The sequence below is a fragment of the Carcharhinus amblyrhynchos genome, chromosome 6 (assembly GCF_965287045.1).
Source record: "Carcharhinus amblyrhynchos chromosome 6, sCarAmb.v2.hapA, whole genome shotgun sequence".
Lineage (NCBI taxonomy): Eukaryota > Metazoa > Chordata > Chondrichthyes > Carcharhiniformes > Carcharhinidae > Carcharhinus > Carcharhinus amblyrhynchos.
In genome coordinates this window covers 25,901,680-25,919,006 of record NC_137329.1, presented here as the reverse complement: position 1 = coordinate 25,919,006, position 17,327 = coordinate 25,901,680, and the positions used below count along the sequence as shown (strand labels likewise).

At 41.2% G+C, this 17,327-nt stretch overlaps 1 protein-coding gene across 5 annotated transcripts in view; it reads left to right on the top strand.

The window, feature by feature from the left end:
- Positions 1–17,327, top strand: part of usp47 (ubiquitin specific peptidase 47) — a 166,673-nt gene that overhangs the window by 44,309 nt on the left and 105,037 nt on the right. The window contains exon 1 of one of the 5 annotated variants that reach the window (XM_080190070.1): positions 13,781–14,135. The exons of the other annotated variants lie outside the window; for them this stretch is intronic. Within the exon in view, the coding sequence (XP_080046196.1) occupies positions 14,040–14,135 (96 nt within the window). The 5' untranslated portion in view covers positions 13,781–14,039. Of the gene's footprint in view, positions 1–13,780; positions 14,136–17,327 lie in introns of those variants that run through there. 5 annotated transcript variants of the gene reach the window in all.

Below are 17,327 nucleotides of genomic sequence, written 5' to 3'. Positions count from 1 at the left end.
TTTTTCAGATCACAAATGGATCATTTTCCTTTCTGCTTCAATAGTGCTCTTCTATGCAGGGAGTATAACATTCTGTGTGATATCTACTGATGGAGGCTTGAACCATGAAATTTTAGCCATGATCTTACATTCCCCCACCACCTGTCAGAAAATAAATCTGTTGAGAGTGAAAATGTCAAAAGTGAAAGTGATCGATTTTTGTTAGGCAAAATGAATCAAGGGTTCTGGAACCGAGATGGTTTGGTTAAGTTGGGGTATCACCTAATTGATGAACAATTGCACTGGAGGGGGTGCAGAGAGCAGAGAAAACTGAAGAGCGACAGTATTGAGGTGCTCAAGATTATGAGGGGAATGGACAGGGTGGATAAGGAGCAGCTGTCCCCCTGAGTTAAAGAGTCAGCTACAAGGGGACACAAGTTAAAAGTGTAGGACGGGAATTTTAAGGGGGATTTGAGGAAAAACTTTTTTACTCAGGGTGGTAACGGTCTGGAATGCACTGCCTGGGAGGGTGGTGGAGACAGGATGCCTCAATCCTTTAAGAAGTATCTGGATGAGTACTTAGCACACCATAACATTTGAAGGTGGGCAGGTCAGGGCATTTCATGCATTGGTGCAGAATCAATAGGCCGAAGGGCCTCTTCTGCACTGTGATATTCTGTGATTCTGTGAATTTAGTGATGAAGCAGGGTCATAAGCACCTCCTGCGCCTACGTCTTGCTCTATAAAGGCACTTTCCCTTCAGCATTTCACTATTGTCTGCAAAATGCTTGTCCCTTTGTTGTCATTTAACTGTATGACTAAGAAAAAAGAGCTCCCTGTTACAGAGTGCTATTTTCATGATCTCAGTTAGATGGTAACAGCCATTCATCGAGTTTCTTTTGAGATTGTTCATCAGGTATTCATCAGAGCGGCACGGTGACACAGTGGTCAGCACTGTTGCTTCATGGCACCAGGGACCTGGGTTCAATTCCCGGCTTGGGTCAGTGTTTGTGTGGAGTTTGCACATTCTCCCTGTGTCTGTGTGGGTGTCCTCTGGGTGCTTCGGTTTCCTCGCACATTCTGGCAGATGTGCCGGCTAAGTGCATTGACCTGAACAGGTGCAGGATCGTAGCAACTAAGGAAATTTCATGGTAACTTCATTGCAGCCTTGTGACTAATAAATAAACTTCTTTTAAAAAAAGCATTGTAAATGGAACATGTTATGCCAATTGTTTTTCAATTGGTCAAAATAGATGTGATGTTGTGACATCTTTATTGATGATGCTGTTAAATATTTTCTGAGGACTTCTACCCAACAGAGTTGACCCAGGTTTACTGGCATCTCATGGAGTTCATTTGAGTTTTCACACTGAGAACAGCATGTTTGGGCTTTAGTCCATTTTCTGGTTGCAGTGCGTCCCAGTGTATGGTACACTTTGAGTGCGGTGCGTCCAATATGGCGTTCAGTCAGGTCGGTGGCCATTGCTGACCAGCTCTTTAGATAGCACATTGAATGTCACGTTTAGCCCAGGCAGATGATGCAACAGTTAAGCTCAATTGATATGTCATGTATATGAAGTGTGCAGAGAAACTGAAGTTGTATTTTGACGGACATCTTTGCATTGCTTAGTAATAACTGACATATGACACCTCAATATTATTATAGATTGTAATTTTCCAGGTCCTTGTCCAATATTTCCCAAAGCTATCACCATACGTGAAATCAGTTGCGTCCCACAGAGTATGCTGTTTTGTATCCTGAAATAATCAGGCATTTTGTTCAGATGCAGGACCTGCAAACATTTTTCTTCATGCACTTCGTGGTTTCTAAAAGTACAGAGATAATTTGTGTGCCATTATTCAGGCTGTGTTGAGCATATTGGCTTTGCTGACAGAAGCTACAAATATTTGCCTCAATGATGACTTTTATGTCAGTTGGCTGATTTTTGCTGCAATTGGTTTTAGCTTGCATTGATCTCTGTTTCATCGCCCAGTTGATATTCCATTTAGATACCATGAAAAGGAACCAAGTCATAGAATCATATAGAACAGACGGAGGCTGTTCACTCACCATGCCTGTGCCAACAAGAGCTATTTAATTGTCCCACTCAGGTTGCTCTTTTGTTACAGTTCTGAAAATTTCCTTAGTATTTATCCAATTGTCTTTTGAAAGTTATGGTTGAATTTGTTTCCACTACCTTTTTGGGCAGAATATCATAACTTGAGTTTAAAAAAATTTTCATCATTCTCTCTTGTTCTTTGGTTAACTCTCTAAAATCTGTACCCTTGTTTGCCAGATCTAGAGCCAGTGGGAACGTGTACTCCTTATTTACTTTATCAAACCCTTTAATGACTTTAAACACCTCTGTTAACGCTCCTCCCCCCCCCCACCCCCCAAAATCATCTTTGCTCTAAGGTGAGCAATTCCAGCTTCTTTCTGAAGCTGTTGGATCTGTGATTGATTTTTGTTAGGCATCCTATGAATGTATAAATTATGACTAGGAGTAGGCCATTCAGCCCCTCAAGCTTGCTCAGCCTTCCAATAAGATCATTGCTGATCTGCACTTTTCTTCCTTCCCCTTTATATTTCGACTCCCTTGTCAATCAAGGATCAATCAAAATCAGCTTCCAGCTGGCAAGTGTATTCGCAGATATCTTTAACGTTTCTTTACACCAGTCTGAGGTCCCCATCTGCTTCAAGAAGATGGCCATCATCCCTGTACCAAAGAAAAGCCAAGCAGCATGCCTTAATGACTATCAGTGACTCTGGCATCCATCATAATGAAGTGTTTAAAAAGGTTAGTCATGGCATAAATCAATTCCAGGCTCCCAGATTGCCTGGATCCCCTACAATTCACATATCACCAGAGTAGGTCCACAGCAGACGCCATCTCCCTGGCACTACACACAAACCTGGAACATCTGGATAACAAAGACACCTATGTCAGTCTCCCTATTTATTGACTGCAGCTCAGCCTTCAACACCATTATTCCTACAAAATTCATCTTCAAACTCAATGGCCTGGTGCTTGGCTCCTCCCTATGCAACTGGATCCTAGACTTCCTGAGTCACAGTAAGTATAGGCAACAGCACCTCTTCCATGATCACCCTAACACTGATGCCGTACAAGGCTTTGTCCTCAGTTCCTTACTATATTCCTTATACGCCTATGACTGTGTGGCCAAATTCCCTTCAACTCGATTTTCAAATATGTGGATGACACCACCATAGTGGGTTGGATCTCCAACAACAATGAGACGGAGTACAGGAATGAGGTAGAGAATCTTGCGAACTGGTGCGACGACAGTCATCTCTCCCTCAATGTCAGCAAAATGAAGAAGACAGTTCTCGACTTCAGGAAGCGTAGTGGAGAAAATGCACCTGTCTGTATCAACAGGGATGAAGTGAAAATGGTTGAGAGCTTCCAGGTTTCTAGGTGTTCAGATCATCACCATCCTGTCCTGATCGCTCCATGACGATGCTATAGTTAAGAAAGCCCAATGCCCCTACTTTCTCAGGAAGTTGAGGAAATTTGGCATGTCCACTATTACTCTCACCAACTTTTACTGATACACCATAGAAAGCATTCTTTCTGGTTATCTCTCTGTTTGGTATGGCGTCGGCTCTGCCCAAGATCACAAGAAATTACAAAGGGTCCTGAATGAAGCCCAGTCCATCACACAAACCAGCCTTCCATCCCTTGACTCTGTCTATATTTCCAGCTGCCTTAGCAAAGCAGTCAGCGAGGATGCCACGGATCCCAGACGTGTCTCTTCCACCACCATCTGTCAGGAAAAAGATAAAGTCTGGAGGTCATGTACCAGCTGACTCAAGAACAGCTTCCCTGCTACCAGCAGACATTTGAATGGGCCTATCTCATATTAAGTTGATCTTTCTCTACACCCTAGATATAACTGTAACACTACGTTCTGCACCCTCTCTTTTCCTTCTCTATGTACAGTGTCTGTATAGTGTGCAAGAAACAATAGTTTTCACTGCATACTAATAAATGCGGCAAATCAAATATTCAAGGACCCTACATCCACTGTCTTGAAAAGAAAATTCCATTGACTCAGCCATCTGAGAGAAAATGAATTTTCCTCATTTTCATCTTAAGTGGGATACCCCTTATTTTTAAACTGTTGCCTCTTAGTTCTAGACTCTCAAAGTGAAAGCATTCCTTCAGCATCCATCCTGTCAAGTAACCTCAGAATCTTACGCGTTTCGATAAGTTCTCCTCTTATTTTTCTATTCTCCAGTGAATACAGGCCCAAACTTTTCTCCAAACTATATCAACAGAACTTACAGGTTGATAGCAAGGATCCCATATGCTTTCTTACCATCCTTATCAACTTGTCCTGCAATCTTCAAAGAATCATACTTGCTGAAAATAGCATTAATAGCAACTTTAAGACATAAAAGAGCATTACGACTGTTTGCGTGAAAAAAGTTTTTTGTTCATTTCTTTATTGAATCCAAGCTCTCTTGTTAAGTACAAGTTTATTCAGATTTTCTTTACTTTAGAAAATTCTGGTTTATGTACTGAAAGTGTTGATTTTTTTTAACCTTCTAGGATGAAGATTGTCCATGCTCAGAAATGTAATACTTGTACTTTACCTTTATAATATTTGAGCATCAAGTAAAGTCAGCTGTCGCACAACCACTTGCAGACCAACTGTAACTTCACTTTACCCCGACGGTGTTCCTGACACAACCCTGACCTCAGCTTCCTATCGATCTTGCCTTCCACTTGGTGACTTATTTTTAGATTATTGTATACAATGGCTAACACTTATATTGTATATTTAATATAGTATAACATTCCAAGTAGTTCCACAGGAGCACAATCAGACAAAATTAGACACAGCTATGATTAAAGTGTAGATTTTAAGGAGAACCTTAAAAGGAGAGAAAGATTAAAAGGTGGGGAGCTTTTAGGGGAGAAAGTTCCAGAACTTAGGACCCACACACTTGAGGGCATAACTGTCAGTCGTGGAATGGTTAAAATTGGAGATGTTTGAGAGGCCAGAATTCAACGGGCACAGAGTAAATAGTGCAGTTGTAATATTGCTGGGCTAGTAATCCACTATTCTAATGCTGTCCCCATATGAGTTCAAAATAGCACCATGGCAGGTGAGGGAAATTCAAGTTCAATTAATTATTAAGTCTGAAATAAAAAACTAGTCTCAGAAATAGTGATTGTGAAACTACAAGATTGTGTTAAAACTCCATCAGATTCACTTGTGTCCTTTAGGGAAGGAACTGTGCTGTCCCTACGTGTGATGGTTGAATCTTAGCTCCTTTCTGAAATTATCTAGTGAGCCATTCAACTATATCAAACCATTACAGAAAACTAAGAATAAAACCAGCATCCACTTAAGCACTGGCAAAGAACAAAAGCACGTACTGCCTTGTCAACCCCAATGAAGTCCCCTTCATTAGCACCTGGGCCAACATTGTGAGAACTATCCCACAGACTTATCAGACAACAACCTGACGTAGTCATAATCATTGAACCATACCTTACAATCAGTGTCCCAAAATTTCCTATCACAATCTCTGGGTACATCTTGTCCTGCTGGCAGGACAGATCCATCAGAGATGGCGGCAAAGTGGCATACAGACAGGAGGGAGTAGTGCTGGGAGTCTTTAGCATTTCCTCAAAATCCCATGAATTCTTATGACATTAGGTGGGTACTGAAACTTCCTGCTGGTTATTGCCTAGCTCAGCTGATCAATTTGTGCTCTTCCATATTGAACATCACTTAAAAGAAGCACTCTAGATGGGGGACTCTGGTGTGTATCATTGAGAGTGCCTTGATAGCACCACCACTGATCAAACTGCCTGAGTCCTGAAGGATAAATCTGCCAGGCTGAGTGTGGGGAAGGTAGTTAGAGAACTAACAAGCACGACAAACCTACTTGAGCTTGTCCTCACCAGTCTACCTGCAGCAAATGCATCTGTTAACCAAGGAGCATAAGGGCAACAGATGCATGAGAGCAAGTTCATCTCTCAAGTAACACACAATCCTGACTTGAAACTATATCACCATTACTTCACTGCCACTGGATCAAAATTCTGGAACTCCTTCCCTAACTCGTGTACGCACCACATGAGCAGTTCATGAAATCAGCTTATCACTTTTCTGATAATTTTCAATTTGTGTACCTTTATTCCTCTATTTTGTCCATTGATGCTGGACATGTCATTTCTGTGCATGACTGATCCAACATTCCTCACATCCACTTTCCTGCCCTTTCCTCATAATCCTTGATTCCCATACTGATCAACAATCTATTGCTCAGCCTTAAATGTACACAAAGGCTGTGCTCTGAACTCTGTGGCAAGATGTTCCAAAGATTGACAACCCGCTGAGAGAAGAACTTTCTGCTTATCTATCTTAAATTGATGCCCCTTTATTGTGAGACTATACCCTTAGTCCAGTATGTTCTCATGAGGTGAAACATCTCCTCGTTTACCCTGTCAAGCCCTTTTAGAATCCTATATGTTTCATTGAGGTGGAGATTTCCAGCATGGAAAGAGACCCTTTGGCCCAACTTGGCCGTGCTGCCCTTTTTTAAAGCCCTAAGCTGGTCCCAATTGCCTTCATTTGGCTCATATCCCTCTATACTCATCTTACCCATGTAACTGTCTAAATGCTTCTTAAAAGACAAAATTGTACCCGCCTCTACTACTACCTCTGGCAGCTTGTACCAGACACTCGTCACCCTCTGTGTGGAAAGAATTCCCTCTCTAGACCCTTCTGCTTCTCTCCTCTCTCACCTTAAACCAATGCCTTCTAGTTTTAGACTTCCCTACCTTTGGGAAAAGATACTATTTACCTTATCTATGCCCTTCGTTATTTTATAGACCTCTCTCAGATCACTCCTCAGCCTTCGATGCTCCAGAGGAAAAAGTCCCAGTCTATCCAGCCTCTCTTCTTAACTCAAACCATCAAATCCTGGTAACATCCTAGTAAATCTTTTCTGCACTCTTTCTAGTTTAATAATATTCTTTCTATAATAGTGTGACCAGAACTGTACACAATATTCCAAATGTGGCCTTACCAATGCCTTGTACAACTTCAACAAGATGTTCCAACTTCTGTATTCAATATTCTGACTAATGAAACCAAGCATGCTGAATGCCTTCTTCACCTCTTTGTCCACTTGTGACTCCACTTTCAAGGAGCTATGAACCTGTCCCCCTAGATCTCTTTGCTCTGTAATTCTTCCCAACGCCCTACCATTAACTGAGTACATCCCCTGCCCTGGTTCAATCTACCAAAGTGTATCACCTTGCGTTTATCTAAATTAAACTCTGCCATTCGTCAGCTCACTGGCCCAATTGATCAAGATCCCATTACAATTGGAGATAACCAACTTCACTGTCCACTATGCCACCAATCTTGGTGACATCTGCAAACTTACTAACCATGTCTCCTATATTCTCATCCAAATCATTAATATAAATGACAAATAACAGTGGACCCAGCACTGATCCCTGAGGCACACTGCTGGTCACAGGCCTTCAGTTTGAAAAATAACCCTTGACAACCACCCTCTGGCTTCTGTCATCAACACAGTGAAAAGTCTGACAACACCAGGTTTTAGTCCAACCTATTTATTTGATAATATACTCGCAAGCTTTCGGGTTAGTCCCTTCGTCAGGTGAATGGAGAGTTCTGGCCTCAGACAGAGCATATAAAGCACAGACAGTTTAGAGATTACTGATTAGAATGCGAATCCTTACACCTAACCTGCTGTTCAAGACCTGAAGTGGCTGATAATGTGAGTGGAAGGAGCACTGATCACAGTTTAAAGAGATGTGTATTGTCTCCAGACAGTACAGTAAGTGAGGTTTTGCAAACCCAGGCAAGTCACGGGGGTTACAGATAGTGCGACATGAACCCAAGATCCCTGTTGAGACCGTCCTCATGTGTGTGGAACTTGGCTATCAGTCTCTGTTCAGCGACTCTGCGCTGTCGTGTGTCGTGAAGGCCGCCTTGGAGAACGCTTACCCGAAGGTCAGAGGCTGAATGCCCGTGACCACTGAAGTGTTCGCCAACAGGAAGGGAACAGTCTTGCCTGGTGACTGATGAGCGATGTTCATTCATCCGTTGTCGTAGCGTCTGCATGGTCTCCCCAATGTACCATGCTTCGGGACATCCTTTCTTGCAACGTATCAGGTAGACAAGGTTTGCAAGAAAGGATGTCCCGAAGCATGGTACATTGGGGAGACCATGCAGACGCTATGACAACGGATGAATGAACATTGCTCGTCAGTCACCAGGCAAGACTGTTCCTGTTGGCGAACACTTCAGTGGTCACGGGCATTCAGCCTCTGACCTTCGGGTAAGCATTCTCCAAGGCGGCCTTCACGACACACGACAGCGCAGAGTCGCTGAACAGAGACTGATAGCCAAGTTCCGCACACATGAGGACGGTCTCAACAGGGATCTTGGGTTCATGTCGCACTATCTGTAACCCCCGTGACTTGCCTGGGTTTGCAAAACCTCACTTACTGTACTGTCTGGAGACAATACACATCTCTTTAAACTGTGATCAGTGCTCCTTCCACTCACATTATCAGCCACTTCAGGTCTTGAACAGCAGGATAGGTGTAAGGATTCGCATTCTAATCAGTAATCTCTAAACTGTCTGTGCTTTATATGCTCTGTCTGAGGCCAGAACTCTCCATTCATCTGACGAAGGGACTAACCCGAAAGCTTGCGAGTATATTATCAAATAAATAGGTTGGACTAAAACCTGGTGTTGTCAGACTTTTCACTGTGTTTACGCCAGTCCAACGCCGGCATACCCACATTCTGTCATCAAGCCAATTTTGTATCCATTTAGCTACCTCACCCTGGATCCTGTAGCTTTAGCCTTGTGTAACAACCTACCATACAGTAGCTTGTCAAAGGCCTTGTTAGAGTCTGTGTAGACAACATCAACTGCTCTCATCTACCTTCTTGTTACCGCTTCAAAAAACTCAATCAAATTTGTGAGAAGTGATTTTTCACTCACAAAGCCGTGCTGACTGTCGCTAATCAGTCCTTGTGTCTCTAAATCCCTGTAGATCCTGTTTCTCAAAATATCTTCCAACGAATTCACCACCACAGATGTGAGACTCACCGGCCTGTAGTTCCCAGGCTTTTCCCTGCAGTTCCCTTTAAATAAAGGCACAACATTTGCCACCCTCCAATCTTCAGGCACCTCACCTGTGGCTATCGATGATTCAAATATCTCTGCTAGGGAACCCACAATTTCCTCCTTAGCCTCCCACAATATCCTGGGATACACTTCATCAGGTCCCGGAGATTTATCTACCTTGATGCGCTTTAAGACTTCCAGCACCACCACTCTAATATGTATACTCCTTTGCCTTATCTATGCCTTATGAGATCACCTCTCATTCTTCTAAATTCCAGTCAGTGGAGTCACCTGTTTAAACTTACCCCATAAGACAATCCCTCCATATGAGGGATCATCCAAGTGAACTTTCTCTGAAGTGCCTCCAACGAAATAATATCTTTCCTTAAATAAGAATAATCTGCTGGATACACAGTAGCACAGTGATCAGCAATGCTGCCACACAGTTTTGGGTGACTGTGTGAAGTTTGCACGTTCTCCCTGTGTCTTTGTGAGGTACCTTGTTGACTGTTTTCTGGAAGTCCAAATATAACACACCTAATATCCACTCTGCTTGAGACTTCCTTGAAAAATTGAAATAAATTTGCCAGATACAATTTCCCTTTCATGAAGTAAGTCACGCTGACTCTGCTTGATTAGGTGATGATTTTCTAAATCAGCTGCTATTATTTCCTCAACAATTGATTCCAATATTTTCCAACAATAGAAATTGGGTAAATTGGTGTATAGTTGACTTTTTTTTTACTTCCCTCCCTTTTTGAATAGAGGTGTCACATTGGCAGTTTTCCAATCTTACAGTACTTTATCAGAATCCAAGGAGTTTTAGAAAATTACAACCAATACATCCACTGTCTGTGTAACTACTTCTTTTAGGATACTAGTACACAAGCCATCGACCCCAGGGAACTTATCTATCTTTAGCCTCATTTGTTTATCTAATACTATTTCCCTACTGATGGCAACGGCCTAATTCCTCCTCCATATTCTTTTGAACTAATGGAATGTTTGAAGAATCTTTCACACTAAAAATCAATGCAAAATATCTGTATAACTCCCCTGCCATTTTCTTGTCCCCCATAACTATCTCTCTTTTTTACAAATTTAAAGAAGCTTTTATTGTCAGTTTTTATATTCCTCACCAATTTGTCGCCATACTTTATTTTCTCTCTCATCATTTTAGTCCCCTTTACTGGATTCTAAATTTATCCTAGTCTTCAGGGCTATCACTGATTTTCGCCTTGTATGCTTTTTCTTTCAACTTATTACTCTCCTTAAACTTCCTTCGTTAGCTGTTGTTGGTTTATCCCTGTATTTGAATCTTTCCTCCTAACAGGGATATATTTTTGCTGAGAATCATGAATTACCTATTTAAATTACCTAACCTAGTTACCTCTACACAAACTTTGTTGACCTTGCAAAAGCCTTCGACACCGTCAGTTGACAACGCCTGTGGAGGATCATGTCAAAGTTTGGCTGCCCCCCAAATTCATTCATACGGTACGCCAGTTCCATGATGGCCAGAGTTCTGGATGGCTGAGGATCTTCTAAGGTATTCCCAGTCACTAATGGTGTCAAACAGGGCTGCGTGCTCGCACCCACACTGTTCAACATGATGTTTACTGCAATGCTGAATGTTACCTTCCAGGACAGTGTTGCTGGAATCAGCCTCAAGTATAGAGTGAATGGGAAGCTCTTCAACCTGAGGAGACTTCAAGCTATTACCAAAGTGAAGGAGACTGTTCTGAGAGACTTCCTCTTTGCTGATGACTGTGCCCTATGTACTGGCTCAGAGCCAGAGATACAAGTCAGCATGGACAAATTTTCCACAGCTTGTGACAATTTTGGACTCGCCATCAACATTAAAAAGACCAAAGTCATGCACCAGCCTGCTGCTCATGCACTGTACACAGAACCCATTATCACAATCAAAGGGCAGAAACTACAGGCAGTGGACCAGTTCACTTATCTTGGCAGCACCCTCTCCCGAGTAGTGACTATTTATACAGAAGTTAACTGCAGAATAGCAAAGGCAAGTTCTGCTTTCAGTAGATTGCACTCCACTGTATGGGAACGCTGAGGAATCAGCCCAGCAGCAAAACTGAAGGTCTACAGTGCTGTGGTACTCACTACCCTCCTTATCCCTGTGAAATGTGGACTGTGTATCAAAGGCATACAAGACAGCTCAATCATTTCCACATGACTTGTCTTCGCAGAATATTGCGCATCAGGTGGCAAGATAAAATACCAGACATTGAAGTTCTCTCTCAAGCAAGTCTACCAATGGTCCACACACTACTGACGAGAGCACAGACCCGGTGGGCAGGTCATGTCATCCGTATGCTTGACGAGCGTATACCCAAGCAGCTCCTTTTTGGGGAACTCTGCTGGAAGACGCTCGCTTGGAGGGCAGAATAAACGTTACAAAGACACATTCAAGGCCTCCCTGAAGTTGCTTGATACAGACATGACCACCTGGGAAACGTTTGACATAGACACGACTACCTGGGAAACACACAAAACCGCCCTACCTGGCGCTGCCTCATCCACAAGGACTGCCAAACTTACGAAGCAAGGTGCAATGCTGAAGCACAACTTAAGCGCGAGCCGTGCAAGTCCAGAGCCACCAGCGCAACAACTACAGTGCCTAACAAGTCTGCCCAATATGTGCCAGGACATTCCGTGCCTGAATTGGCCTGATCAGTCATCTTCAGACACGCCGCGTTTAGCCTCAAAATGATTAATGGTGTCGAGGTCCTCATCGATGTTGATGAGCGAACAACAACCCCTTTATTTGAATCTTTCCTCCTGATTGGGATATATTTTGTTGAGAATCATGAATTACCTCCTTAAATGCCACTGCTTACTGTCTTTCCTGCTAATCTATTTAGTTAACTCTATATCATTTAATTATAATTTCCTTTATTTCAGTTAAATACGGTTGTTTCTGACCCAAGTTTCTCACTTCTGAAACTGAACATTAAATTCTATCATGTTATGCTCACTACTCCTAAGAGATCTTTTACTCTGAGGTCATTTATTAAACATTTAAACATAGGGTGGCATGGCGGCACAGTGGTTAGCACTGCTGCCTCACAGTGCCAGGCACCTGGGTAATAAACTTTGTCTCGTTATCCATTACCAGACCTAAGATAACCTGTTCTTTGGTTGGCTCCATAACACATTGCTCTCAAAAGCTATCTTTATTGCACTTTATGAATTTTTTTTTGTAGCTATCCTTTTCAACTTGATTAACCCAGTGACAGGATTAAATTCACCTATAATTACTGCTCTATTCTTGTTGCATACTCCTACAGTGTGGCTACTGTTTGCAGGTCTATACACTACTCCTATCACTGTCATATTTTCTTTGCTATTATTTACCTCCACCTAAATGGACTCTACATCATCTGGGCCTCGATCGCCTCTTGCAACTGACCTCATTTTCATCTCCTCTTAAGTGCTACCCCACCACATTTTCTTTCACTCCTGTCTTTCCAGAAGGTCAGATATCCCTGAATATCTAATTCCACTTTTGATCGCCTTTTCACCATGTCTCTGTAATGGCTATGAGATCATAATTGATTTACCTTGATTTGCGCTGACAGTTCTTTATTCCTCGAATGTTAATCTAACTGCATTTTAAATTCATCACTATTAATCCCTTCAACTATTTTGTGTGGCAATAAAGTTTATATTCTAACTCTTCTCTGGGTAAAGCAGCTTCTGCTAAATTCTCCATTGAATTTAATAATTACTATCTTAGGTTTATGATCCCAAGTTTTGAATTCCTCCACAAGTGGAAAACCTCTTCCTATCAAACCCTCTTTGTAATCTTTAAAACCTTCATTAGCTCACTGCTCAGTCTTTTTTCCAAATGAAGAGTCACCCAGCCTGTTCAATCTTTCCTAGTAGATGTAATCTCTCAGCTCTCACATCATCATTGTAAATGAATTCTCCACCTTCTGCAAACTCACCATCATTTTAACACTGAGCCCTGACTGTGCACAGAACTCGAAATGTAACATACTCAATTTTGCAGTTCGACCAATGGTTTGGTCACCTATCTTAATATATCTTTACGTGACTCTGTAAAACTGTCTGATTTTGCTCCTGTGAGAAAAAAGTTATGGTCACCATAGGCTTTCAGGTTGTTGCAAATGACGATTTGTCAACAAACTCAACCAGAAGAGACAAAATAAGACACTGAAATAGAGGCTGCCTTCTTAGTTAAATAAAACCTTTTATTGAGAATTTGATTTATTGGATTTGGTTTATTTTAGTTTGTTATATTCCTGCAACCATGTCATAAAAGGAAATGCTTTTGTTTACACAAAAATACATCAATATACCTTGTATGAATCTGATGGAGGTGAGAACTCTTGCGAACAAACAAGTGAACAGGTGTTTGAGTTACGTAGTGCCTGCTTCAGCAGTACATAACTATTATCTGTTGTTAAAAATATGCCTAATCTGATAATACTGCCAAATTCATGGTGCGAGAATTAAGCCTGTAAGCAAAAGCTGAAATACGTTTAATGTAATGCATAGTTATTTTTAGAAAGCTTATTGAAACAGCATGCAGCTTTAGTGATTTGATTGGTCATTTGAATTACTTGAGAATGGCAGGACAAATGGACTGCTTTATACCTGTGTTATGATGTTAAGAGAATGGAAAGGCTAAAGATTGTGGCAAATGTAATAATTGTGGATCTTAAGTGCTCTTAATCTAGTCCACCCTCTGGTTGAGACCGCACTGACATCCTGATTAGCGTCTCAGCACAAGCTACCTAAAAGCAAAAGAACAACACCTATTTTGCGAAGGGGTCTGTCTCCTTACTTGATGAAACCATGGTTAGAATTGGATCACTCTGGCTGTTGTTGATTTCTGTTGGGAATCAGAGTGATGGAACCCAGGGTGTTGGATTCTAGAAAATTTAGCAGTAAAGGAAAAACATCTGCTAGATACAGATGTGCAACAAAGACTCATATTCAATGGAAGGCAAGCAAGAGTTACTATTTTGTTGGATTACCTTTTCTGTGTTGTAGTCGATGTTGGGTATTAAGAAATGCATTGATTTCAGCCTGGAGTTTGTGTATTGGCATGGGCTCAGTAATATATAACTTCAGAAAGAAACTAATCTACAAACTACATCATTCTGTCTGAAGTGAAAGTGTTCATTCAATTCAATACCAGATGAACCTGTTGGACGTCAGCCTGGTGTTGTGAGACTTCTTACTGTGTGAATTCAGATTGGGTTTGGAACTGCATGTGTGAAATCTACTGGGGCAGGCCTAACTTAGTGGTCTGGAACTCAAAGATTTTGATCATCTAATTTTGATATGCAAAAAAAAGACCTGATTTGGGAACTTGTGCTTCAGTGACATCAATTACCCTGTAAGAAAATGTTTGCGAGTATTTCATGAATTACTGCTCATTTAAAGACTTTAGTGTCATAAAATGTATCTAAGATAGTTTTGGAACTGTCTCATAAATTTTCTTGCTGGGATGGTTTATTCTTATGCAGGAATTATCCAGTTTCAGGATGCATACTTTGCAAAATGTTTTAAATGTTGAAAAAGCAGCTCGCTGCAATTAAAGGGCAGTGAGATTGATTACCAAGGTAAGAAAGCAGTTGGTCCTGGTTGGCAATGACCACTTTTGTTTACTGAAAGTCTACCCTGGGTGCCCTGGTATACAGTTGTAGTATGTACTCATTGTAATGTAACAAGAGTCTTCTAATAGTGTAAGAAATGCTGATGGTAGCTAGCCTCATTGCTATTTGATTAACATATTTATGATTAATAACATTTGAAGAGACTAGGACTAGTTAAGTGGTCAGGTCAGAATTTGGGAGATTACTCTGGATATATGCAAAGTAATTCTGCATAAAAGCAAACACATCAATGAATGGCCATGGCCAAAGATGAAGAATGTTTGGATATGATTCACAATTGCTTGCTGAAAGTTTCTAAGCAGCTTTGAGGTTAGGCTGTGAATAAAAGCTAACCAAACGTTTCAAAGTAATTTGTAAGTTTGAGGCAGGCTATGCTAACCAACTTATTGATCAGGCTCATTTAGTGCACAATGTGGCTTTGCTATTCTATCGTCAGCTATCATTACATTAAAAAAGAGTGATTTGTTCTCGTTGGAGAAACAGGGAGTATTGCTCAGATCTTTAAAACAAGAGAGATGTAGACAATTTAAATGCAAGTTGATAATTGAATTTGCTGCTTGGAGCTGGAGGACATGAATGTTGAGGGCTTAAAATCACATGTCATGAATTATATACACTGATCAATTTCTGTGATGATTAGCCAGCTCCCTTTGATAAACATATATAGTGCAAGCTGTTTATAGCAGTCAGACCTTATTTATTCTGTTTACTAGATGTCTGTTACAAATGGAAAGCTTTATTTGATCAATGGCTTTAACATGCACACCGTAAGTTTTCAGTTGGTGACTGTATTTTGGCAGAAGAGATTTGGGTCAGAAGAAAAAAATAGAATTTCCCAAGTAGCTGTTGTATGATTCTTACTCCAGATCCATATCCCTAACAACATGGTTTTATGGAGTTCCCTATTAAAATTGATTTTTGGGGTATTTCTATTTGTATCAATCCGAGTTGTGCATTGAGGGAAGCAGGTATGAGATGCCTCACGTAGTGACCTTTTTGAAACCTGTGCCATCTGCAAAAATGGACAGAATCAGTGAAAGAAAACAGACTTGCCTCTCAATTGCTCCTTTCACAATCTCAGGAAATCTCAAAGTACTTTACAGACAATGAAGTGTTTCTCTGTTAGCCATGATAGTTGAGAGCTGTGGCTCACTTGATGGTGCAAGGCAAATTGCTTGATGCTGCATGTCTGCTCAGGCAAACTGCAGCCAACAATTAAAGCTTGGCTGAACTACCAAAACAGAATAGAGCATTTGCTAGCATATTTGCTGTGGTCCACAGTAAGAAGTATCTCTTCCTCATCCCATGTCTGCTTCTGTGAAGCATTTAGATTTTTTGTTGTCACTCGAGGAGCCTTTCAATGGTGCACTTACTGTGTTTGGCTCTCTTTTTACTGGGTTATGTTGTATTTACATTCACAAGGGTATGGAGAACACAGTACTGTGTGGAATGTAATTTTTTATACTCCTCAAGCATTACTTTAGCCAAAAAGCTATCTCAGTTTCTTCAGTCAATATGCTGGCAGTGTATTTTCATTGATTTCCTGAGCAGTCTGTTTCACATGTTTGCCACTCTGATAATTAGTTGAACTTGGATACTCTTTTGGGCTTTTCTAATGGTTCAAAGTTTGTGATCAAGCCAGATAATTTTTTAGGGTTCTATTTAGTCATATCTCTTAGCACCTGGAAAACTTTACTCTCGAGTTGCCTTTCATTTCACCCAGTATAGTATTCTGAATATCCCCTAGTTCCCAGTTTCTCGTTTTGGTTTACTCTGTGCTAGTGCCAACATTGGGTTTAACACCACTATTGACTACCGAATTAAAATTTTCCATAATGGTGCGGAACCACTGCTTTATACATATTTCCTGCTGTCTCCTGGGACAAATGTCCCTTTGCTTGTGCATGCTAAAGGTACGCTTACCTTGCAACAGCAATACAAATTTGAGGTTGGGACCCGACCTGACCCCAGAGCACAGTGCAGACTCATTGAAGCAATTAGTCTTAGATTGAATATTAGTTAGTACTAGAATGTCAAACTAGCTTTGAAAATGGCCACTTGAGAAGGCAAGTGAGTACGGGGCAAGAGCTCCTTGAACAACTACAACCCAAGTTCATATATAGTGCCTTAAGACACAGGCAGCAGAGTTTTAGATAACCTCAAGTTCACAGTGGATGGAATGTGGGAGAAAGGCCAGGCATGCATTGAAATAGTCACATCCAGAGGTAACAAAGATATGAATGAGTTTCAGCTGAGCTGAGTTTGGGCAAAGTCGAGAGGCATTATGAAGGTGGAAATATACTGGTCTTGGTAATAACATGAGTATGAGGTCAACAGCTCATTTTGGGATCAAATGTGGTAGCAAAATTCAAAACAACTGGATTAATCTCAGCCAGTTGCCAGGGAGAGGGATTGAATTGGTGACTAGAGAACCATTTGGAAAGGGAGCAAAAGCAATGGCTACAATCTTCCAATATTTACTTGGAAGAAATTTCTGCTTATCCAGTATTGGATGT